Source organism: Tyto alba, unplaced genomic scaffold, assembly GCF_018691265.1.
Source record: "Tyto alba isolate M040663 unplaced genomic scaffold, T.alba_DEE_v4.0 Super-Scaffold_29, whole genome shotgun sequence".
NCBI lineage: Eukaryota > Metazoa > Chordata > Aves > Strigiformes > Tytonidae > Tyto > Tyto alba.
Genome location: NW_024881303.1, coordinates 3,244,341 through 3,268,296, shown reverse-complemented (window position 1 = coordinate 3,268,296; position 23,956 = coordinate 3,244,341). Strand labels below are relative to the sequence as shown.

General features: G+C 42.7%; 1 protein-coding gene across 4 annotated transcripts in view; it reads left to right on the top strand.

Annotated features, from left to right (window-relative positions):
* Positions 1 to 23,956, top strand: part of MAP4K5 (mitogen-activated protein kinase kinase kinase kinase 5) — a 71,931-nt gene that overhangs the window by 15,313 nt on the left and 32,662 nt on the right. For all 4 annotated transcript variants that reach the window (XM_042799035.1, XM_042799037.1, XM_042799036.1 and 1 more), the window contains exons 3-6: positions 7,525 to 7,582; positions 21,007 to 21,097; positions 22,267 to 22,331; positions 23,494 to 23,549. In XM_042799035.1, the coding sequence (XP_042654969.1) occupies positions 7,525 to 7,582; positions 21,007 to 21,097; positions 22,267 to 22,331; positions 23,494 to 23,549 (270 nt within the window). The remainder of the gene's footprint in view (positions 1 to 7,524; positions 7,583 to 21,006; positions 21,098 to 22,266; positions 22,332 to 23,493; positions 23,550 to 23,956) is intronic.

The following is a 23,956-nucleotide window of genomic DNA, read 5'->3' as shown; positions in this document are numbered from 1 at the left end:
CTTAGTGTATTGAATCTATAAAGTCTCTGTTAGGGAAATGGTTTCTGAAAGCCTCTGTGCCTTTTGCTATAAAGGAGCCTGGTACTGCTCTCCATCTCAGAAATCCAGCTGGAGGATTGCAGGGTGAACAATTGCCTCTGGGTCTTTCTGCCTCCTAAAAGAGAAACAGCCCTGAAAATTAGGCATTGTTGTTAGGTATCCTTTTCCAGCAGCCAAGACTAGCTAGGCATCTGCTTCACATGTGAGCTGCCCTGGCCCACCGCAGGTGATGAAGGGGAGCATTGCGAGGACTCAGAATGGGTGAGACAGTTGTTTCTGTCTGACACAAATCTCAGCCCACTCAATAAGATTTGCATTAATATTTGACAGAGTCATCCAGTCATCCTACTTTTTTTTTTTTTTTTTTTTTAAGCCATTCTCTCTTGTTCCTTCTTGGATATTTTTCATCCATCCCTAGTCATTCCCACATGAAGGAGAAAAATGTGTTCAGCATCTGTTATGGAGATGCTCTCAGCACCATTCAGAAGCACCTTTATTGAGTTCAGTGCTCTGCTTAGGTTTTCTTAAGATGGGGCTGTGGGGAATTTTGGCTTGGTTCTGCTTATTTTTTTTATATAAAAGAAAAGTGGGTGGAGGATCCCAAAGAACTGCAGTAATCACACCTGTATGGGTTTGGTACATGTACCCATCTAGGAGGTAAGACACAGGGGAATGCAGAAAAAATTATGTGGGTAATATACCACTTCTGTGAGTCTTCTGAGGGTGCTTGTTCCTGTGCTGCCTGGTACTGGGACAGGACCCAGCATGCTCTCTACTCAGTCGAAAACTGGAAAACAATACTTGGAGCTACTGTGTTTGTCTGGAGCCCAGGCAGAGGAGCTCTGCAGCTGCCCTGTGGCCTGTACAAGGGTTCTCCCGCTTGTGCACCACCCTGACACCAAGGTGTGGATCTGCTCTGAGCAAATGGCAGCCTTTTCCTCTCTTTCTCTGAGCAGAGGGCTGATCAGGTGAGCATTTCAGGAGATTGTGTTCAGCGGTGAGCTGTCAGAACTGGCCTCTCTGCTTGGGTTAACCTTTACCTGCAAATTTTCAAGGAATTCTTTTCTCAGAACTTTCAGAGAGTTTGATTTCTTTTACAAAAATGCTTTCCTAATGTACAGGACTGCAAAAGGTTTGTGGTATCCTTCTCTTGTGAAGGGCTAGCAATTCTAGACTCACGCAATGGGAATTACCTCTTGTGGCTTTTAAGCTGGGTTTTCTGAGAAGCTTTCTGGCTACATATTGATTTTTTTTTTTTTATGAATCCGCAACTATACGGTCTCTTTTTAAACTCAGCTGGTAGAGAGATGGTTTCAGAAGTACAAGCCTCTCCTTCCCATTCATTAAGTCCAGCGCTGCTGTTCTTTACTTTAGCTGCCTGATAGTTTTGCAGCTCTGTTCACAGAGCATCTTTTAAATCTTACAGAATGATTTATGTAAATTGTAGGAGTAAGCAAAATTACATAGATAATTATGGTAAACACTAGGAACACTTATTTGAACTTCTGCATTAGGGCATAATTCAAATTCTGTTACAGATCAGCAGGTCACCATCGACCGAGATCAAATTCTTCTTTAACACATCACTTGCCACTTACTTGAGGGATAAATGGTAAATTGGTCAGATCAGAAACCTAATCCAGTCTGACAGTTCCTGTTGGAATTTTTGATACTGCCTCTTGGGTACTGATTTTTATGGATGTTTGTTTGTGTGCTTACAAAAAACCCTAAGCAAATGATGAAACCCCACAAACTTATTGTTGTGTTAGAGTTACTGAGGCCCCCTGAGGACTTGCTGTCCTTCATGGCAGGTCTCTGTCAAGGCTGCAACATAGCAAGAGTCCTCAAGACGCCAGAGTTGATCTTGAGGGTTTCTCCTGGGAGCAGCAGTGAGGAATCGGGGGCCTCATCTTGAGAAATAAGTCCTTCTTTCACAGAAATGACTCATCTCTGGTGGTTGTTCCAAGCTGTGGCAGTTCCTTGATGAAGTTTTATTCCACAGATGGGTTGGTTGTGGTGGCATCTTCAAGATCCCATCCACTGTTTTTAAGGTCTCTGTGCCTCTGCCTTCTGGAACATATACGCAGTAGTCTTGATTTGTTCAGGTATCCTGTATAGGTTATCTTTTTTTTACTACCCTAATGCCCACAGTATTTTGGATTCTCTTTTTAAATCACAACTGAAATACCTACTGTGCTTCCTGTGTCTAAGGAAAGAATCTTTTCGTGGATTTAGAGAGACATTTCTTTGGGTCACCTTAGCTGGCAGTGGTAGATGTGAATTCAGAGATGTAGGTGAATTCAAGGGTCTGTTTGATGATACTGTGAGTTACAGAAAGACCAGTGGAGCGTAATGGGAATTGCAAAACCTCACAGAGCAGGTTAAGAGTTATAAAGTGTAAGAGGTCAGAAACTAGAAAGCAGATGAGAAGCTTCTATTTGAGTTGCTGGGCGAGAGATCAGGGTACCTTTTGAAGGTATGTACAGTAACTGAGAAGCAGGCAGCACTTGAGACAGCAAAACATCATGGTCACTGATGAGTGAAGCTTGGCAAGGAATGAATAAGATGGGGATGCATGGGAGTGTTGCCACAGGAGCTGCAGTTATGATTAGATTAAATGAAGACACGGTTGAACAAACAGCCCTTCTAGTGAATTGGGCTCTTGATCCAAGGCTGGAGATCAGATGACATTTGGGCGAGGAGGGGATTTCACTATGGAAATTGAAAATACTAATTTGGAGGCTGTGGGAGTGATATTGCTGTCTGAATCTTTCCCTTCTCTTCCTCAGTGTTGAAGGAGAAAGTGACTGGACAAGGAGACTGAGCACAAAAACTTGGATTCAGATGTCTAAGTGAAATGATTCTCCAATTTTGACCATCTCACATGGCTTAGTACTGTGGAGCCCCTGGGGTGGAATTGTTTGGCTTGCACTCTTAAATAAAACGAAACTGCAGGGTGTGTAACTGGTTCTGAAACTGGCTTTCTGTGTTACTTCTGGTCATTAGCTACAGAAAATGTCCTACCCACAATGTGTTTTCTCCTGTGCATTGTTTGGGGGTGAGGTGGAAAGCATCGTACACAGGGATTGCCATGGGTGTCACGTTGGGTTCCACTCTCCCACAACAGCTTTTTGATGCAGTTCTGAGAAGAAAGTTAAGTCTTTGTGGGAAAACCCAATGATTTTTTTTGTGTGTAATACCATAAAACTCTCCCAACTCCCCCAAAACCCAGTCCTACTGATAGCACACCTCTCATTTTTGAGTGTGGCGTTGGGACACGCCACTGACAACGTGACTAGGTTAGTAAAACACGTGTTGCTCCTGGACTGACAGCCTAACGCAGGCTCCAGTTGCAGCAGGAGCCATGCAGATCCCCATTCGATTGCTGGGAGAGTGCATCAATAAATTGTCACCAGCTCTTAAACATTTCCTGAAGCATTCGCTGTTTGAGACAGGACTATGGGTTTAAAAGAACCTTTAATCTGCTCCGGTACAGCTGTGTGTATGCTTGAGGGAATCTGGGTTGTGTTGGCTGATGCTGACATATGCTGGGGAAAAAAGTGTAATGATTATTGTGCTGTCACATTAAACTAGTGACATGTAGTCTCATAGGTCACTTCAACTATGCAATGGGATATTCAGAAAAAGAGGAGTACTTTTATTTTGAACACAGACTGTCTGTGATGTTTTGTAGTATTAGTACTTAGCTGCTAAAATATTCTGGAAGAGCTATGCTCAGTGGGATGCTGTCACACATCCTGTAGCAGGTTGTAGGACAGCTGAAGAAGAAGTAACAAAAAGACTACTACCTAGCTTTTCTGTCTCAGTAAATATACTCTGTCTATGACATTGAGCAAAATAAATTTGATTGTGTGGCTCACCTCATTCAAATACACTCTTGTTCTGGTCCCATTCTTATGTAGGTCAAGTTCTCTTGTAGCTTTGCAGTCCTTCTGCCAAAGTCTTATAGTTTTAATTTTCATTTCAAGTAATGTGGAACATAATTTTCCATTTTGAGTCTCGTTAAATAAAATTAAGATCAACGCTAACAGATAGCAAAAGCTCTGTCTTCCTCTCAGGGAAAGTCTTACACCGAGTCCCCTGATCTGTCGGGGAAGTCAGGCTCCACTTCTGTCATGTGGGAACCGGACCACGCTGCTGATGGGGATGTGGGCTCCGGCGCAGGAGGGAGCTGTGCAAACGCTGAGCTTCAGTCTTCTAGCCTTTAGTGTCAAGATGAGTTCTTAGGAGACTTCCTTACATACTGAAGGAATCAAGGCCAGCAGAATTGAAGACAGTAAGAAATCTAACAGGTTTTATCTTCCATTAGACTGAAATATTAGAATTCAGAAGAGATCATCAAAGTTCATGACATATATGTCTTCTTTATGTAATAAATGCAGAGAAATGGTAACTTGCTATGTCAATAATAATTCATGAGATACTGAACAGCAGCTGTACTTGTTAATTGGCAGGTCTGGATTACTTGGTGTGCAGGAGAGAACGGCTCCCCTGGCCTCTGGTTTCAGCTAATTTAGAATTAAGACTTGAAATACTGAGGAAATTTCAGAGGACAGGAAGGAGGCAGATATATTGCTGTTGGGTTTTTAAAATGTAAATAACATGACTATGAGAACTATAATTTCTTAGCTTTACTTTGATTTCCACCCCTCCAGTGAAGTATATCAGTAAGACAAATTGATAGATCTTTAACTAATTCTTTGCATCAGGGAAATTATGGAGAAGTTATATTTTTGTCAAATATGCTTTGTAGTGAAATTTCAGGTTTGAGCCACAAAGCAGTGTTGATATAATGCATTCCTGCCAGTAACTTCCCTGATAATATGCAATCTTTTTTAAAAAAGTAGAACAATGCAAACTGCAGTCACCCATAGGAAATTAGTTGAGAATTTCTTTAACTAAGGATTCCTCAAATCATTTTGAGACATGTTGGTTAACAGTTTTCATATCCAGGTAGCGTACCATGGAGAACCAGGTTTTATCCCTCACCTTCTTACATTTTTAATGATCTGCAAGATAACAGTAATTCATTATTGATCAAGTTTTCAGCTGACAGAAAGATGTGAAAGAGAAAAGATTAGGAAACAAGAGTGACAGCAGATGTGTGTACCCATGTAAAGCTGGTGCAATCCAAGCTGAAGGAACAAAAGCCATCAGTCACCCTTGCGGGCAGGTGATGTCTCTTGGGAAGCAGTTTGGGCAATTTGCTGCATGCTTGCAGTACGACTGTCTAGACTGAAGATCTAATACAGTTCCTGGATCTGTGAGCATCCAAACAAGGATATTGAGGATCAGGGAATACTTAGCATTTTTGCCTTTGATGCTGGCACTGTAAGAGTTAAGTAGCATGTGTGGTCCTGGTGTCATCAACTTGAGAATATGTCTGGTTGGAAGATTAAACTGTAGGACCAGAAAACCAGTCTTAGGGCGAGCGGCTCAGATAACTCGATGTGTTTAGTTCATAAATACCAACCCGGTGGAGAGCTTACTGTTCCAGCAGGCGGAGTTGGACGGTTGAAACCCAAAATAGTCCATATCCAGGCTATAGATTATATGCAAAAACTTAATGGTAATATTGGATAGCAGCAGGACACAATTTGGTGGAACTGTGTGGCCTGTCGCGTGTGAGAGCTGAGAGCCAGTAATTGCAGTGATCTCCTCCAGCCTGAACCTTCCAGTCCCTGCCAAGCAGTCTGCGTACCAAAGACCTTTGGCAGACTACATCCATTCCTTCAGGCTTCAGCATAACAGTAGCAGTGGCAGTTATTGCTTAGATGGAAAAGGAGTATCTGTAAGGAATACAATCCTTTTTGTACTTCAAGAATGAAGCTGATCTTCTGGAGACCGTGCAGTCTCCTTTATCGGAACAGCTTCGCTGCTTGTGGAGAGAAGTGTGGATAGTTGATGTTCCCTGGCTTCACCAAGATAGAGTGTGTGCATCTGTGTTTCATAATGGTATCGTTAGGTGTAACAGTACCAGAGAGGTCTTAATCCTTTGTCCATGCTTGGGTGCATTCTTCTTCTGCATGTTGAAGGATACCAATGATTCATTCTGCTGTGGTCTAAAAACACCTCTGGCAGGAAGGTACTTTAAGAAGTGGTAAAGGTTTCCTTTGTGGTTAGCAGATAGCTATCGTTTCTGTGTTCAGTGATTTGGTCTGTTGGCTTCAGATGTTTGGTTCTGTTGTACAGTTGTTCAGGTTCTCTTTGACTTCACTTGAGTCATCTTTGTGTCCTTGGCATGCATTTTGACACCAGTCTCTTGGCTGAGCACTGCAGGACTTTGCGAGGCCAGTTATTGTTGGTTGGTTTGTTTTTTTTCCTGGCTGGGAAGCCTTTCCTGATTTGGAAGCTTGACTAAGTGTTGACAAAACTGAGGGGTTCATCTTTCAAGTTCTTGCTTTACATGTTGTTAAAATAAGACATAGTGTTTTGTTCTGTAGTAGCTTCCTTCAGTTCAGTCCACGGGGGCAAATTTGCTTTGCATCCTCATCGTAAGTAACTACCCAAATCGATTTCACCTAACCCAGTTTTCCTTCAATTTTCTATAACCTACCTCTTAACTAGATTTCCTACATTCAGAAGATGCTGCATGTTTGTTAGGGTAAGAATGACACAATTTGGTTTAGACTCCTGTAACTTTTGGATGATCAGCAAAGGGGGAATGCCACAGTGCCTAATTGAATCAGGTTGTGTGTCAAAAATAATATAGTTTAGTGATGGTGCTCAAGTAATTTAGAGCTCATTTTACTAGAGTTAAAAGCAATAATGAAATCCCCTCTTAAAACTTTCTCTGAGGTTCCTGTACCGTTTTCCTCCGGCACTGAATTCTCAGTGTGGAGTTTGTACCAGAGAACAGATCCATAAAGGCTTAATTGGAGCTCCCTACCCCTTCTTTTTCTTGAGGGTCGTGGGGACCACTTGCCTCTGTCAGGGTCTGCAGGAAGGAGGGTTTTTTTCAGAGTTAAGTTGTTTGCAGGGAGCTGTGACTAATCTGTGCCGCATCTGCAGAGCTGCTCCCTGCCCCTCCACCCATCAGTCCCTCTTTCAGAGCGCGCTGAGGTTTAGCACAGTGAGGTGAGTGGTTGAGCACTGTGCTCCATGCTCTGACAGTCCGTGTCACAGCATGGTGCTCTTCTATCACCTGAGCGAGCACGAATGGCAGAAACTTCTCAGTTTCAACAACCCTTAAAAATGGTTTGAGAGGCATGAACTCTCATTTGCTGGCAGATAGCTGGGTTTTTTTAAAGTCTTGAAAGGAACTGCCAGTAACACTTCACAAGTCCAGCTAGGTTGATGCTGTGCTAATACCAGAACCAGATAATCCTCACTCAGGTTGCTCCTAGCTAATTGCATTGTGCCATATCTGTAACACATGACATCATAGCATATCTTTTCAGTTTGTAAGACTGTGGGAAATGCCTTTGCAGTATAATTAAATATGTCTTAACTCTCTTATTTCAGGCTAGAAATCTTCATACAGGAGAACTGGCTGCTGTAAAAATAATCAAGTTAGAGCCTGGTAAGTTTTACATTCTTTTCTGTATTTTTGAATTGCATTTTCATTTTTTCCATATGTTTATTTTCACATAGCTGTGAAGCTCCAGACAAAAGAAGTGTTTGGGGTTTTTGTAGTTTCAGCAGTTAGATGACAGGAAGCACTGCAGGATGTACCTGCTCACTATTTCCTTGTTTGTTCTTATCTGCTTTATCGATTGTTGCATAAAAAGATGTTGCAGTTACAATGTGTTGTTAGCACAAAGATAAGATTTAGGACAGATAGTAAATTGTGAGTTGTGAGACAGTAGGGAGCTGGGAGGCTGTATGAATTGAAAGGGGGAAAGGACCAGGCAATGATGCTAATGCCCACCAAAGGTGCACTGGGGAAAACAGAGCCCTGTGCTTTTTAACGTGTCTCCTTTTTTCTATCCTGTGCTGAGGGAGGAAGATGGCTCATACTATCATTTCTCCATGCATTTTCTGCCACTCCTCCTAAAAGTAGAAGATAAGGAGAATCTCACTTTCTGCCTGAGAGATTTGCTGAGCTGAAGCCTAATCTGAGTTCTGCATAGAGAATTGAAATCAGAAGTTGTGTCCTGAGTGGAAATGAGGAGTGGATCTTTTTATCTCCTCAGTCATAACTTAGTTCCACCTGAGAACCTTGTATTTGTTTGAAGAAGTAATCTCTCATGACTTGGTTGCTGGCATACCATTCAAATCTCTCCTTGGCATAGTCCTGTTCTGTGTCTCTCTGCCATGTTAGGTCTCTTTGGGGTTGTGGTTTGCCTGAACTGCTGTGCTGTGTCTGCTCAGGGTCCTGATGCTCTGGGACAGGGGCTGAGGGAGGCTCCTCCTGGCAATGTGGACTGACACCTGTAGCCTATGAAGCAATTAAGGGACAATGAAGAAAGTAGTAGGATTTATGGAGACACAGTGAGGTAACTTCCATGGTTGGAGTGCTGCAGGGAATAAATACAGGCTCTTTAGGCAGGGAAGATGTAGGAGAACCTGGAAAGACACATGACAGTCTGGCAGAACTGAGTGTTTTTTAGTTTGGGGACGAGAAGGCTGAAGAGGTATCTAACCACCATCCTCCACGGCAGACTGGCAGAGGAGCTGGAGCCAGGCTCTCGTCAGGAGTGCCCAGCGAAGGGGCGAGAACCAGCCGGCACAATCTGCACCAAGGGCGGATCCAGCTGGATGTGGGGAAAAGTTTTCATGAGGATGGTGTTTGTGCTCTGGGGCAGGGCCCAGGGAGGTGGTAGGATCTCAGTCCTTGAAGATTTTCTGAAGTTGACTGGGCAAATCCTTCAGCAATGTAACCTGACTCTGTGGTTAGCCCTGCTTGGAGCAGGAGGCTGGACCAGAGACCTCTAGAGGTCCCTGCCAACCTGTGTCCTGTGATTTGAGGTTTTGATGACCAGCACTGAAATGTCTCCAGTCCCTGAACACCAGTGTCTATTCATGACTGTATATGTTAAAAAGACTGTCATTTTGGGGAGCTCACAGTGTCAGTACGTTACTAGCAATTGAGGTGGACGTGCTATCTTCTTCCTTGCTTAGGAAAATACGTTGTCTCATTTGCTTGTCATTGCTTGGTTCTGTTCAGTCACTTGGTCGTGGGTTCTTCAGCAAAGGGTTTGCTAATGTCAGTTAAGTTCTTGATAAGTGGAAAGGCTGCCCTCTCTCCTCCTGGTCTTTCCACATGTGCATCCCTGAGGAGCTGAGCCCTGAGAGATGGCTCTGCCCATCCTGCTGCTGTAGTTTGTAGTTCTTCCAGCTTTCTGTTAAATCCGGGCTAGCAGAACTTTTTGAATTCTATGATGCTTACACAAGAAATCTGACCAGCTCCTCTCTATGACCAGTGGTATATATAGTGATTGGAGAGTCAGTCTTTGAAACCAAACGTTTTAAAATTTTTATTGTAGTCCTATGAACAAAGATTCAGAGAAGACTTGTTTTTAAATAGCAGTATGTTCATTTTTCATAGAAGTTTAGTATTGTCTAGCTGACTTGTAGGCCAGCTAAATTTTTCCATCATGTCAGTTACCCTTGAATAATTTCAAACCTTTGACAGGAAGATCAATGCTTAATGCCGTGCCTCACCTCATATTTCTTGGTTGTGAAATCCTAGATGAAAACTTCGAGGGAAGAGTGATAATGTCTTTACAGTTGGGTTTTTTGTCTTCCAAAAAATCCTTAATGTTTGTTAAGGTAATCTTGCATGGAATCTCTCCATTTTATTTTTTGTTGCTATTTTAGCCATTTTGAAATGGTCAAGCAACTATGCATGAATTTGAGTTAACTCACCAGAGTAGTTTTTACCAAAATAAAAATGGGGTGTGGGGGAAAATGGCTGGGAATGTTTCTAAAATTGAGTGCTTTGGTGGCTTCACCCCACCACGTGTTTTCTTCCTCTTGAGCTAGATTATCAGGGAGACTGAAGTGTGGGTTATAAGGTGGGAGAGGAAGGCAGTGGGAGTCCCCATCTATTGCATGGTTAGAGAATATAGGGGAAGAGGAGTTCAGACCCATCTTTGGCTTATTTACAATGCAGACCAGGAGTTGCATCTCCTTCCTCATGGGGTGTTGGTTTCCATACTGACCTGTAAGGCATTCCAAGGTGGTTATAAGGATTTCTGCTGAAACTGTTCATATATTTTTGTTGTTGTTGTTTTTAGTATAAATTAAACGTGAATTGATTTAGACAGCACATGAGAGTCATTCTGTTACCTGGTGTTCAGGATGATGGCTCGTCTCTTTTGTAAAGTGATCACAGAAAAATTGGGGTCTCCCACATCCAAGAAAAGTATGCTATCCTCCAGACTGCTTGATGTAAGATTTCCCGTGACCCTAGCTGATCATTTCCAAGTGACTTATTTATTTATTTATTTATTTTCCCAACAGTTACAAGTTACTGAAATCTGAACATCTTTTTCAGTTGGAAAAATCTGAAAAATTCCAGTGAATAAATGAAAAGAAAGGCTCAGCTTGATTCTGTAGCTTTTCTTTTCCTTCTTTCTTGAAATTTTCACTGAAGCACCAGTGCAGGAAACACACGAAGTGCAGCCAGGCCATGGTGCTGGTACCACTGCTTCTGTTGCAGCTCTCATCTTCTAGAGTCAGCAAGGTCTTCTGCCAATCCAGCTTCGTGCACACAACATAGTTCAGATGTCAGCAGCTGTGGCACAATGCCTATTACATAAATGTCTTGAATGTCTGAACCTGCCTACTTGCACCAGAATTAATGACTGTATGACCTAGAGAGTGGTAGTCAGTGGGCAAAACTGTGGGTATGGCCTTAACTCCCACCAGCGTGACCTCTGCAAGCCATTTTGACTCCTTCAGTGGTCCTTTCAGTCCTCAGCTCTTTGATCTCGTTAGGTGGTAACCTCTTTGGAGCGGAACTGCCTATTTATTGCCCTGTGATTATTTGATACGGTGCACAGCGTGGGTTTTCCTCTTGTTTATGAACTGAAAGGTGGTACACAGCAGTAGGCAGGATAGTGCTCTTGGCCTTGTGTGCTTCACCCCATCCCCGTGCTTCTGCATCCCGTGAACCAGGGGGTGTATTTAGGTGAAAGCAGATGAGGGGACTGAGCCGCCAGCAGGTGCAGCGAGCGGATGGCAGGCTCTAAGCAACAAGGAAGTGTGGTTTCTCTCTGCAAGATCTGTGAAACTCCTCATTGTATTAAGTTGTGTTTACATAAGTGCAAAAAGCAACTGTACAGACTTATGTGAGAGAAAAATACATGAAAGACTGTTAAATACAAAGACCCCATCTGTGACTGAGAGGTTTTTCTGAGCCGTAAATCTCTGGGGGTGGGGAGGGTGTTTGGGGGAAAGCATCCCTGTGTGGTCTGTTGCTAAATCCTTCCTTGGCATCCTCTGTTGGAGACAGGATGCAGGACTGAAGGGCCCTGTAGCTGATGCATCCAGGGTTAATTTTTAATTCTGATTGGTTCTGCAATCCACTCCACTGTACAGCTAGAGAGATGGTTTTGAAGGCTGAAGGTAGAAGACACTTGGGGAGCCTCAGGGGAGAAGCTAAAACCACTGCCTTTGGGTGACTGTGACTACTAACCTTTCGTTAGCGAACCAGGGCTGCTTTTATGTGCGTGGATTACAGCGATAAGACTAATTAGGCAGTGTTAAATGCAGTGGAAACCACAGCGGGGATCCCTCAGCCCCTACTCGGCAGCGTGTGAAATGCTGTGGCCAGTGTTTGGGGCAGTGGTGCTGGGGAGAGCTAACCACCGCTGAATTTATTTCCCAGCAGGTCTACGATGGGGCAGAGCAATGCTTTAATGGCAGAAAAAGAATGGTGTTTAACCTATTGCTAATGTAGTGGGAGGCTTCTTCGAGCGTTTCTGTCGTTGCGCCTGATCCAAGTGGAGTAGCTCTGGTTTTATTGTGAATTTGAAGAACTGCTTTGAAAAGTGAACTGAAGCAGAGGCTGAATCCTCTGCTGTTAGAGCTGAGGGAAGAGCAGGAACCATCGGAGGCCAAGCAGCCTCTGCCTTTGCTTCGTGATGCTTAAGCACTACAGTGAAAAGTGCAAGTCTTTGGCCCAAAGTCACCACTACTGAGGACCGTGTTTTAATTAGCACTGACGACCATATCTTATAAGTTATGTTTCATTATATTGTTGGTCTGACTTGCCACAGGGAAGTGATTTCTTCTAGTTTGTTTGTTTGTTGTGTTTTGTTTTGTTTTTTTTTTTTAATGCATCTTCTTTTAAACATTGCCAACCTGATCTCCATCCATAACATGTACACCCACAGCCTCTTGACAGAGATCTCGTTGGAGACTTTTTTTTTTTTAAGGAGGGTTCACAGCATTTGTTTACTTATTTATTTATTTTTAGTTCTCTGGGATGTCTACTGCCTCTGCAGGGTGGCTGGACTGTGCGGAAGCATACTATCTTTGCAGGAAGACAGGACACGATTGTTCAAAATCTTCCAGAATTGAAAAAAAATTTTTTTAATCGGTCCCGCTTCACCGTTCTGACTAATTTTAAGTGTTTTGAATAGCTCTGTAGGACTGTACACGATCAATTCCAGGACCAGGCCACCATCAGAAGCTGTTGCAGCTAGCTGTGGTGGTCCCCTGGGGAGGGCAGCCCCTCCGAGCGCTAGCATGAGCTCCCGTCAGACAGTGGAGCATATCTAGAAAAAGATTGGTAATAAATTTCATAAGCTAGACACCAGAGAAATAGGCTTGTGAGTTATATACGGCATCTTCTGGAGAGGAGGAGGAGGTGGCTCATAGATGGGAGTTAATTAGCAGATGGAAAAATAAGAGCTCCAAACTCAACAGTTGATTAGTACATGGACGGGGGAATTGGAAGCAGAAGACAAAAGGCTCTGAAGCAAAGAGTGCCCAGAGGAGGTAAGGAATGTGTTGAATTAAAGCTGCAAGAAACAGCACACAATAAGATGGCAGTGTTTTGGGAGACCGAGCAAAACTGCTGACATGGCGGGCAGGGATGATCTGTGGTTTGCTCGTGTTACGGCCTCATCTACTGCAGGTAGTGAGTGAGTTGGTAGGCAAAGAGACTTCAACTCACAGCCAAGACCCCAACACAAATACGTGTTTTATTTCATCTGCTATTATATTCTTTTGTCTCTTCTCCAGACAAAGGAAATAAACTCTCTGCTGAGAAGGTTACTGTCATTAATTTATTTGAATTTTGGGGCAGTACGCTAGATCTACTACCACAGTTACTTAAGCTGTGCTGCTAGAATCAAAATAGACAGTGTTTTTCACTTTTTTTTGGCATAGGCTTTGGAGAGCATTAGGCAAAAGTATTATGGCACGCTAATGACATTTCCCAGCATTCACTGAGTACAAATGCTTCAAATAATTTGGGAGCCAATTCTATTTCAGAAACTAATCCAACTGTACTCAGCAGCATAGAAGCCAAAACCATCTGAAACACTAAAGCCACTTCCTTCTATGGGTTTAGCAGATGAATCGAGAGGGGAGTCAATACAAAGAGGTAACTATTTGCCAGTGTAGTTTTCTGCCACAGAACTTTTGCCCTGGGAAAATGTAATAAACAGCATATATTAAAATATGCTAATGTCCATTTTAAATACTGCTGTAATGATAAATAGCACCCTTGGAGACCTTTGACACTTGAGGTCTGGCAGTAATCTGTCATGCTCTGTACCTTTTGCAGGGTTACAGAAGAATCTCATTGCTGGTTTTAGTTTTGTCCAATGTTTGTTTTTTCCATCTGAGGTACTTGTAAAGGCCAGAAGCAGCCAGTTACCTCTTTCAGGTTGGACCTTAAGCTGGAGGTGGAACTGTTCAAGGATTTTTGTACGAAGGCAAATAGTCATCCAGAGGTCTGCAGTATTAGGCTCAGTAAATTCAAAGCCAAGTCTGGTTTGTGACATTTTGTTTTGTATCTCACAGTTCAGATGTGGAGGTTCATATTCCACACAGGAACACAGCCGAGGGGCTGAGCCAGGCTGTGATGGGGGTCTGTCCCCTCTGGACCACGACTGCGGCGCAGTGGAGCTGCACTGTCAGTCCAGGGCATTTTGGGGACTGAAGGAAGGGCATTGCTGCAATGCAGCCTTATTGTCTGTGTAATAAATTCCCTAGAGGTGATATGAGCTATGGAGAAGAACAAGCCTGAGGCTTATTTAAACTAAGCCTGCAGGGGTTGAACCATTGTTGGCAGCACTTGGAGTTGCAGAAATATGAAAATAACTTCTCAGTACCAATTACACCTTCACAGCCTTGTGGTGTGTAACCTTGTTGGGCTTGGGTTCGTGTCCCTTGTACATGACAGTTTAAATAGACACGGGCTTTACGCGCTGAGGAGTGGCTGGTCAGGCACTACCAGAAGCCCTCACTTTGGATTCCTGTGCACCTTGGCTGGCTGTCACCTCCTGGGGCATTGGGCTGGCATCACTGTAACCCCAGGGGACACCGGCACCCGTTTTCCTGGGAGAGATGGGTGTGCTGCTCATTACACCACTGTTGCATCTGTCTAGGTGTTACTTAGAGCTGAACGCCTGAGTTTCCATGTGTGCCAGAGCCATTAAAGCGTGGACGTCGCCTGGCTGTGCCGTGCCATGTCTGGAGTGGTACTGCTGTGGGCTCACACAGCTGCTCAGCCTGCCTTTGGAGCGTACACAAAGCAAAACAGAGACAATGTGGTCCTCTAATGTAGAGTGTCCAGCATTTTAATTATATTTAACTTCTTGAAAGCTGGCCTAATAATACTTTTCATACTTATAATGCATTTATAATCTACTATTCTTTCAGAAATGTATGTATCCAGAACGGGTGAGCTCATGTTTCCATGTAGTGTAAGCTTTCACTTGCAACACAGAGTTTCTTGGTTGAAGAAGGTCAGCAGAAGGCATTGTGATGAGGGAAGGAGTAGGAGGGAAGCTGAAACATCGCACAGTTTAGGTGGAAGGTAATGCAGAGTGTGACACTTGGGGTGAAGGAAGGTTGTGAAGGACTGAATTAGGAGGACACATGATTTGACAAAATAAATGAAGAAAAATAGCAGTGGTGAGATGGCAGTGGTGAGAAGGGAAGGTAAAGATGGGATCATGAAAGGCTGAGATGTACAACAGTAAGTAGATAAGGCAAGAAGAGAGGAAAAGAAATGAAAGTGTTAAGGAATAGGAATATAGATTGTACGTTGATATTGCTGCGCATGACTAGGATCCAAGCAGGGCAGAAAAGAAATTGTTTCTGGTGTCAGAGCAGTCACTCCAAACACTTGTATGCCGCTTACAGCAGAGCTCGTGCTGCTGTGGCAGCACATCTCCATCAGTAATATTTTATATCAGTGGAGAGATAATCAGTACCATCAGTGGTTAGCAGTGTGCAGCTAGATGGCTGGCAGTAAAATTTGCTGGTGGAAACATCATTGTTTCCAAATAGCTGTTTCCTGCTTGGAATCAAGTTTCTGAGCTTCAAGTTTGGGAAATTTAAATTCTTTCTGTCAGACTGCAAGTTTCCTTGAACCCTGAGAAAAGAAGTATGGATAAAACAGCTCAGATGCTTGAATACAGTTTAAATTATTCCCCTTCTTAAAGATATGAAACTTTTAAAAGGATTGTTTTCAGTTTTCAAAATGGTTGGTAAAGAGCAATGTAGGTCTGCAGGGTGATGAAGAAAGCAGGAGTTTTGTATGTGTCAGAGCTGCAGGTTAGGATGCTACAGTAATGCCTTGCATCCTGTCAGTCATATTGTATGTCAAGCTATCTAAGTGGGGATTGGAAAATATCTTGGGAATTAAACTTAATGAGGGTAATGGGGAAAGCCTGGAAGCAAAACTCCCAATCTTAGGAAAAGCCTGCATAGTGGGAAAGCCCACCTTTCATCAACAGCGTTTGAACCCTCACAAGGATCAGGAAAGTGTTTTGGAGTGAGTGATTGAGAACTGGTGAGCGTGGGGATGTCTGGAAGTCAATGCGGAAGAGCTGATGACGTGGATGTTGCTTGGCTGGGGAGTTTGTGTACTGGGGTGAACAGTTTCTGCAAAGTTGTCACTCCCGTGGGGCTTTCTCTCCTTGTTTGGGAACTCAGGTTGTTGGAATAAAAAACTTTTGAGGAATGGTCCCTGCAGAGGCAATAGTTACTTCTGCTAACTCGGGAGGCAAGTGTCTCTCTCGGGCAAGTTGTACGAATATCGCAAGAGCGTCTGGGCGCATCAGCGATGGTGTGACCTTGTTCTTCATCCTTGAGCATCCCATACAGCAGTATCCACCCAGTCCTGTTGCTAAACAGCATCTCACTTCTAAATAACAAATGTTAATTATTAGTGTTAAAAATCCCAGGTCTGCAGAGCATCTACAGTCAAGCTCTCTAGCGAGGCCTGGAGGGTAAACTTTGGAGTGCCTGTCGCACCTCCTGCCAGGCAGCCTGGCGTGTCCATCGAGCGTGTCGGGGCCCGTGAGGACCGCATATTGAGGGCACTAGCTCAGGGCAGGACTGCTGGCAGGCTGGGGCTGGCACCTTGAAGATCTGGCCTCTTAATAAGTGCTTCTGTCCCACCCTTTGGTGACACCGTGCATGTCTCTGAATGCCGTCAGTTCTCTCCTCCCAGTTGCGTGCAAGCCCTGGATGCTGCCTGCCCATCCCTCCCTCTGTTCCCGCACGCCATCAGCCCTGTGATGCAGCACTGAAGTAATGCAGAATAAGCCAGTTTGAAACAGTAACTATGAATTTCTTCCCTGAGGAGCCTTTCAGACAGTACAGGGATTCAGAGCTGACCCCGGAGGAGTTGCGAGAAGTGACCCTGCATCTTCTTTGCAGAATGGGACCACTCAAAGCCGTCAGTGGAGCGTATGAAAATATGGCCAGGAGTAAACTTGCTTAAAAACCATTAAGGTCAGGGATACTCAGAAGAGCTAATAGCGCTGTGGGATAGGCACTAGAGCCATCGCATCCTTCCCATGCTGAGGAGTGGGGTATGTGGATCCAGAGTACACATGCTCTCCATCTAGGATAACTTGGCAGGACATCTATACGTGCCAGTTCCATGTAGGTGAGAAGTATGTCTGCAAATAGAGTAATTCACCAGTGTTAATGGGCTGTCAGTTTTCTCGATGATCTCCTGTTTAAATACGGATTTATTTTGAATTTACCAGGCCTAACTTTGCTTAGCTTCTGAAATCTGATCCGATCGCATCACACGATGATATGGCTACAAGTTTCAGCAGCCGCCTCCCTGCCAGCTGTGCTGGAGAACAAGCAGCTGGTTGTGCCAAGCAGAGCAGCCTCGACTGCGAGCTGTGATCGGAGGAGAATATTCCATTGTAACGCTCTGTTGTGTCCTGTGTGTCTCACTGCAGAGGTAAAATTACATAATAGTAGCAAGCTGCAGTGACTCACCACGCTGCTCGTGTGATTTACAGCAGCTCCCTAAACGATGTTTTTGCTCAGCATGCCACATAACCCATAATTGCAAACATGTGAGTGGACAAAAAGTACATTTTTCCAATTCCCTGTTATTTAGCATCAATCAATCTCTGATGACTAAAACAGATGAAAATCTCTTTGTATGGATATATTGTCACCTTTGATCGGATTCTTTTTATCTTGCTGTCTCCCTCTTGATGAAATATTTTCTACAAATTCTTTGTCTTACTGTCGTTTTTTTCATGCTATCCAAGGATATTTAATTTTTGCCCTATTCCAGAGTCTCTTGCCAAGATTAATACTCCAGCTGCCTGGAAACTCTGAATTCCTTTGTTTTGAATTCATTCTTGTCATCTTTGAACGATATACATCTTCTCTCCTATCTCTGTGTCTGATCTTTCAGAATCATTTTCTACATATTTTAGTCAAACTTTTCTCATGGATACTTCTCTTCTTTCCATCTGTTTGCTGCTTTTCTATCAGGTCCCTATCTCTTTTCATCCTGCACCCCACTTTCCTCTTTCTTTTTTTTTTTTTTTTTCCTCTCTTTCTGTAGGTGACCCCATTTCTTCCAGAGATTCTTCATTTATTGATTGAAAATCAAGAGGTCATCTCTCTGTCTTCCTCTACAACAAGCAGGATCAGGCCTGTAGTCACTCCTGAGGGGTACTTGTTTAGTGGTTTGTTTTGTTTTGTTTTGTTTTTTCATTTTCTTTCACTGGTGGGAAATTTCACAGCTTCCCATCCCTTCAAGTTCAGTGCTGTGATGTTAGTCCAATGGGAAAAGCTTCTCGTGTACAGGGAATGTAGGTTAAGGCAATTTAAGCCCATTGCTAATTGTCCTATCATAAAACTGGAGAATGGATTATCCCTTCTCCCCCCCTTCCCTGATATGTACGTGAAGGTTGTTATCTTTTCTACTGTCAGTCTTTTACCAGCCCAAATCACCTTATTTCCTTCAATTTTTCCCCATTAGTCGCGGTTCCTAGCACTGACTTTGCTGTTGCTCCACCCTAGGCAGCCCAATCGATGCGCTATCGACGGACAATTCCGGCTGCTGCCTGCGAGTTTTTGTTGTTGTCGAGATGCTTCTTGATCATGATTTTCACACGTGACAGTATTCATCTGTTCTGGAATGCCGCTTCTGACACAGCAGAGGTTCTTTGTTTCGAAGATGGCAGTTTAAGAGGACATGGCTATTTGGCATTTTATACTCTGAACTCATGAACAGCTAGAAAGGTTAGAGACAGACAGTACCTTCTCTGGTGTGGACCGGGGGGCTTTTGCCTTCAAACTTGCTTAGATTTGACTTCCTTTAAAAACTGCTGTGCTTTTAAGATACTAGAGTTAGTTGTCAGTGAGCGTTCAACAATTTCCCTTAGGAAGCTTGTCAGAGAAATGGGAGGAATGAATCCATCTGATTTGGACTCAAAATTCTTTGTTCATAGTAATCGTTTATAGGCAGCATGCATGAATTTAAGCAAAGTTGTAGCTGAAAGGTAACCCATAAAGCAAGCACAGCGTGAAACCTGTGTTAAATTTATGGAAATAGTGTTGCCTTTTCTTTTTTTCATTATTAAAAAAATACTACTTACATTTAAAAAAAGACTCTTGACATTTGAAACTCTTCTACTAATGTTTTCCTGCCCCAGTGAAGTGTTTCTCCGTACAACTCAACTTCAAGAAGCCCTTGAGGATTTAGTGAAATCAGTCAGGGATGTGTTCCTACAAGTATGTTCCCTCCTACCTTTGTATTTCCTGGTTATTTTCTTAAGTAAAAGTCTAGTAATCATTGGGACATAAAGGCTGTGATGGTTTGGAAATATTTATACCAAATTGGCACTTGCTGTATCTGTAAACATCTACTCTGGACTGGTGTATGTGTGGAGAGCCAGCGTTTCCAAAGGGCTTGTAAATGCCGTGGGGCCGTACATCAGTACTGGCTGCTGCGTGTCCCATGGGTGCGAGTGACACCGTTGCTCAGGGAAGTGGCTTCAAAGCACAGCAAATAAAAACATCTGGTTTTAAAGAAGTTATTAAAAATATTAGCTGCACCGTTACTTGTTAAATAAACACATGAAGAATCCGAAGAGAATTTACAGCGGTGCTTGAGACCTCTTGGACTCGTCAAAACCACGTAAATGAAGGAGAGCTGTACAAAGCAATACGTGTTTTCTGGGTTGCACATCCATTACTTTGATAGTAGTAGGAGATAACTTCTACTAGTGAAAATTTAAACAAAAATAAACATACAAAGCAACTTTTTCCTTGGGAGATCATGGTAGCTACCCTACTGTCTGGAGCAGCATTTTATCTAATGTCTAAAACCTTTACCTAAATTACAGTCTGTCTTATCTTTGAAGCTGTTACAGTTTTGTTAATGCCAAAGAAAAAGAATAAAGGTAATAACAGGCAAAAGATATTTACATGTGCTCACAAAGCAGGCACGTGTCTAGGCTGGCCAAATAGGCTGATCTTTGCAATGTTGCTCTTCCGAGGGAGGCTGGCTGGCCGTGCTGATGTGGTTTGATATGTCAGTGCTGGTCCGTGCCGCTGAGGAGCCCCAGCGCTGAGCTGCAGGGAGGCAGAGCTGCACTGTTTGAGCTCTAGATTCTGGGGAGAACTTCCTCTGTTTGGAAATTCTCTTGATGGGGTTTAAGCAAAGTATACCAGTGGTTTTCCTAGTTCTCAGATATTTTAGTTTGCTTCATTGCATCTGTAAAAATTATATATTATTTTTTTTAATCTGTGACACCTTTCCTTTTCAATTAAAGTGGCAAAAACATGCCAGGATACTAGTCTGGTCATGATATATTTTCCAGTAAAATTTCTTTTTGCAAAGGATATTGAGGATGTGCAAATGTGCTTATGTAGCTGTCATCCAAAAACACACTCATGACAAGGCAGTCAGTGCTGAGGACTCTCTGCTTCTCTTCTGAGTCAGCGGTGGCTGAGTGGGCGTGCAGGCCATATGCTCTACCAGAGTCGTTTCGAAATGAAATACTTTTAATAAAGAGCCCATGGTATGTGATCTTTTCTGGTTTCAGGCAGGGGACTCTGGAGTTCACTTGCAGCAATCTTTCCTTCTGTTGCTGGGACCCCTGTGCTGTGAGCACCGCGTCCCAGTAAAGCGACCTCAGCCCCAGCTGGGGCTGGCTGCTGGCTCTGTGGGGGCTGCTCCAGAGTTTTCTCACGTGCCCCCAAACCTCCGTGAGATCCCTCCGCTGCTTTTTCAGAGCGCTCTGGGTGCGCGCTGAGCTGTCTTAACTGATGGATCGTGTTCAGGCCACCAGGCCAGCCCTTCTCTGTTGGCCTTCAAGAAATATTTGTGCCTCGTGCAGAGGATGTAATGAAGAATGCAAACTGAAAGGATGGTGTATGTAGATAACTCTTGCTGAACAGTCTGGCGTGCTGCAAAGCCCTCATGGAGGGCTTAGCAATTACCCAGGCCTGTGGCTTGTTTTTATGAGTTCTGTGCACGCTTTCAGATCTCTTAGAATGTTCAGTTGTGTGTGATGTAACTGTTGGCTGCTTCCTGTTTTACAGGAGACGATTTCTCATTGATACAGCAAGAAATATATATGGTTAAAGAATGCAAACATTGCAACATAGTCGCCTATTTTGGGAGCTATCTCAGGTAAACACCACTTTTTATACTTGCATTTCTCCTAATTCTTTCCTAAGACAGTGCTCAGTCTGGTTTAGTACTTATATTCTCTCTCAGTGTTCTTCTCTAGGTCGAGTTCCCTTTGGTTCCCAGTTGGCTTTAAAAAAAAAAAAAAAAAAAAAAGTGACTAATACTTTGTTTTCTCTGCTGGCCAAAATGCTGGAATATTTTTATCACTAGGAACAGAAGGAAACTTTTCCCCTAGAGACTCTTGCAACATATCCAATCCTACTCACTTGTGGGGCAGATTTTAAACATTTACCACTTCTAATAAAAAACAAGTTCATTATTTATCTAAAAGCAATTCAGCTCTAGTTATTTTATTTAATGGTAGTCTTGTGTTCTGTGGAAGTATAGCCAGTGAGTTGTAAAAGCAAAACACTAGAAATGAGCTGCTGGTAATATTTTTCATAATTCTGATGTAATGATGAGACGTACTGAGAGGCAGAAATAAGGTGATGCCAGCTGGCTGCATCTTCAGGTGCACACGTTAAATGTTATACAGAAAGCTGAGGAATATTTTCCATTTCTGTGGAACTCTGCCATTTATCAGTTGACTCTGTGGGAATATATATCACCACTTTGCCTGTTTGGTCTTTTTCTATGAGTCTCCATCTTTAGATTTCTTGGAGGGCTGTATTTTTAAAGTAATCTGTACAGCCCAAATGGACTTAGCCTGAGACAAAATGGCTAAATTTCTAAATCTCCAGTACCCCTTTTGGAAATTATGAGGAGTTTTTTAGATACAATTAGGTAATTTCAATTTAAGACTGAAACTGCAAGTTTAGTGTGTTACCTAATGTAATCTTGCTGATAGGAGATAAAACTCAGGTGTTTCGTCTGCATGTTCTTTATTGTAGTTAGGAGGCCAGAGTTAAAGCAGCACCTTTTAGCTCTGATTACATTTAAAGACTTCTCAGTGACTTTGGGATAAAATTTTCACTTTGATAGGTGAGAATTTATATGGAGATTATTAATAACATGTAAAACAAGTAACTGCTAGTCGTGCATCAGAATGTGTATTTTTAATGACAAATTACCAAGACCAATAGCAAATATTTTAAATAATCATTACTAACTCTGTTCTGTATACAGATCAATCAGCTTCTGATGCCTGTGTTTTAATTTTCTTTTGATAGCCGTGAGAAGCTGTGGATATGCATGGAATACTGCGGTGGGGGATCCCTCCAAGATATTTACCATGGTACTTTGAAACTTCTTTTAACATTCATACCTTTTGGAAGCTTTCTGCAAAGAAGAAAAATAAACAATAAGCAAACTAAGGGGGAACGGTTGGTACTGGCTGGACACTGCGTGTTTTTTCTTACGCATGAACGGTGGTTTTAGCTACAGTCAACACGTTTTGTTGAGACCACTTTTCAAATATGATGACCGTCATTTGGGGCTAATATCCTGTCATTCTAAGCGGAACAAGATTTTATTTTTCAATCATCACAGTTACTTTTCCTCCACAATGCTTAGGGGACTGACCCAAAGAGCTTGAGTTACTCCAGTGGGGAGCTCTGCAGTAACTGCAGTTGCTGTTCACTGGGAGCTCGCCTGCATCTTGGCTTCTCCCAGCCCATGGCTTTGAAAGCCGTATGCAGAAGCCGGTTATCTGCTTTCTGAAGGGGTGGGAAAAAAAGAACTAAAAAGTTCACAACCAGAAATCGTTCTGATTGGATATGGAGACTGTACATGGTGTGAGTAAGCAGTTTTCACTGAGAAACCTCAAAATTTGATCTTTAAAGGGTAAAAATTACTTTTATTCCTGATACTGTGCGATACCATGCCACTTTTATTATTATTTTCCCCTCTGAGGTTTCATCTAGAGTTGTTGATTCCGTAGAATAATTTATTGGAGTTGCTGGAAAACCAGTCTGGGGACTTGCTCTGCCTTTAAATGATAACATGGAGTTTTCGAATACCAGAGCTCTTTCTGCTTTATTTTTCCACCAGTTAGTACAAATAGTTTTGAAGAATTCTAAGTCTCATAGGCCCTGAGTATAGAACATTGCCACTTCCAATATTAAAAAATCAGCAAAAGACACTTCTGTTGTTTTTTACCTTCCTCAGAATACAGGATATTACATTACTAATAGTCACTTGTAAAATGATAATTAGATTTCTGTCAAAACAGGTTTTTTCTCTCTGGGTATTGTCTTCGGTTATTGTGCTGGTTTCTTTACAGAAAGCCTTTCTGTAAAACATGCAAACAAAACCCTCTTCTCAGCTTGATGTAAAATACGGTTCGTGTAAAATCGGTCTTTAAATTTTGTATGGAGATACAATTTTTTTGGAGCTTCACAATGTTACTTATGTGTTGTATATTGTAAACTTACACACTTCTTAATCTTTGTTTTCAGTAACAGGACCCCTGTCAGAGTTACAAATCGCATATGTATGCAGAGAAACTTTACAGGTACTGTACTTTTGCAATTGTACAGTGAAGTGTTTGCTCCATGCACAGAAGGTAGATACAGAAGATGATTTCAGAAAGAGCTGCAGTACCATCACTTACATTTGTAAACATTGGGAATCCAGCTGAAACATATTAACCAGGGTTCATCTGTTAATTTCCATATTATAAATAAAAATTAGCAAGAAACTCCAGTAATACACTGCAAATATTTGCTTAAAATCATTGTCAGAGCAGTGCTGCTTCTGTGCTGTAATTTGCAGAGGAGTTTACACAAGAGCAGACGTTTCTGTGGCTCTCGCTACGGGACCAAAATACTAAATCTCAGTCCTGCGCCTGTTTCTTTGGTGACCCTGTTGGTTTCAGGGACACAGTGGAGGACAGGTTTTTGCAGCCTGTGACCACAATGT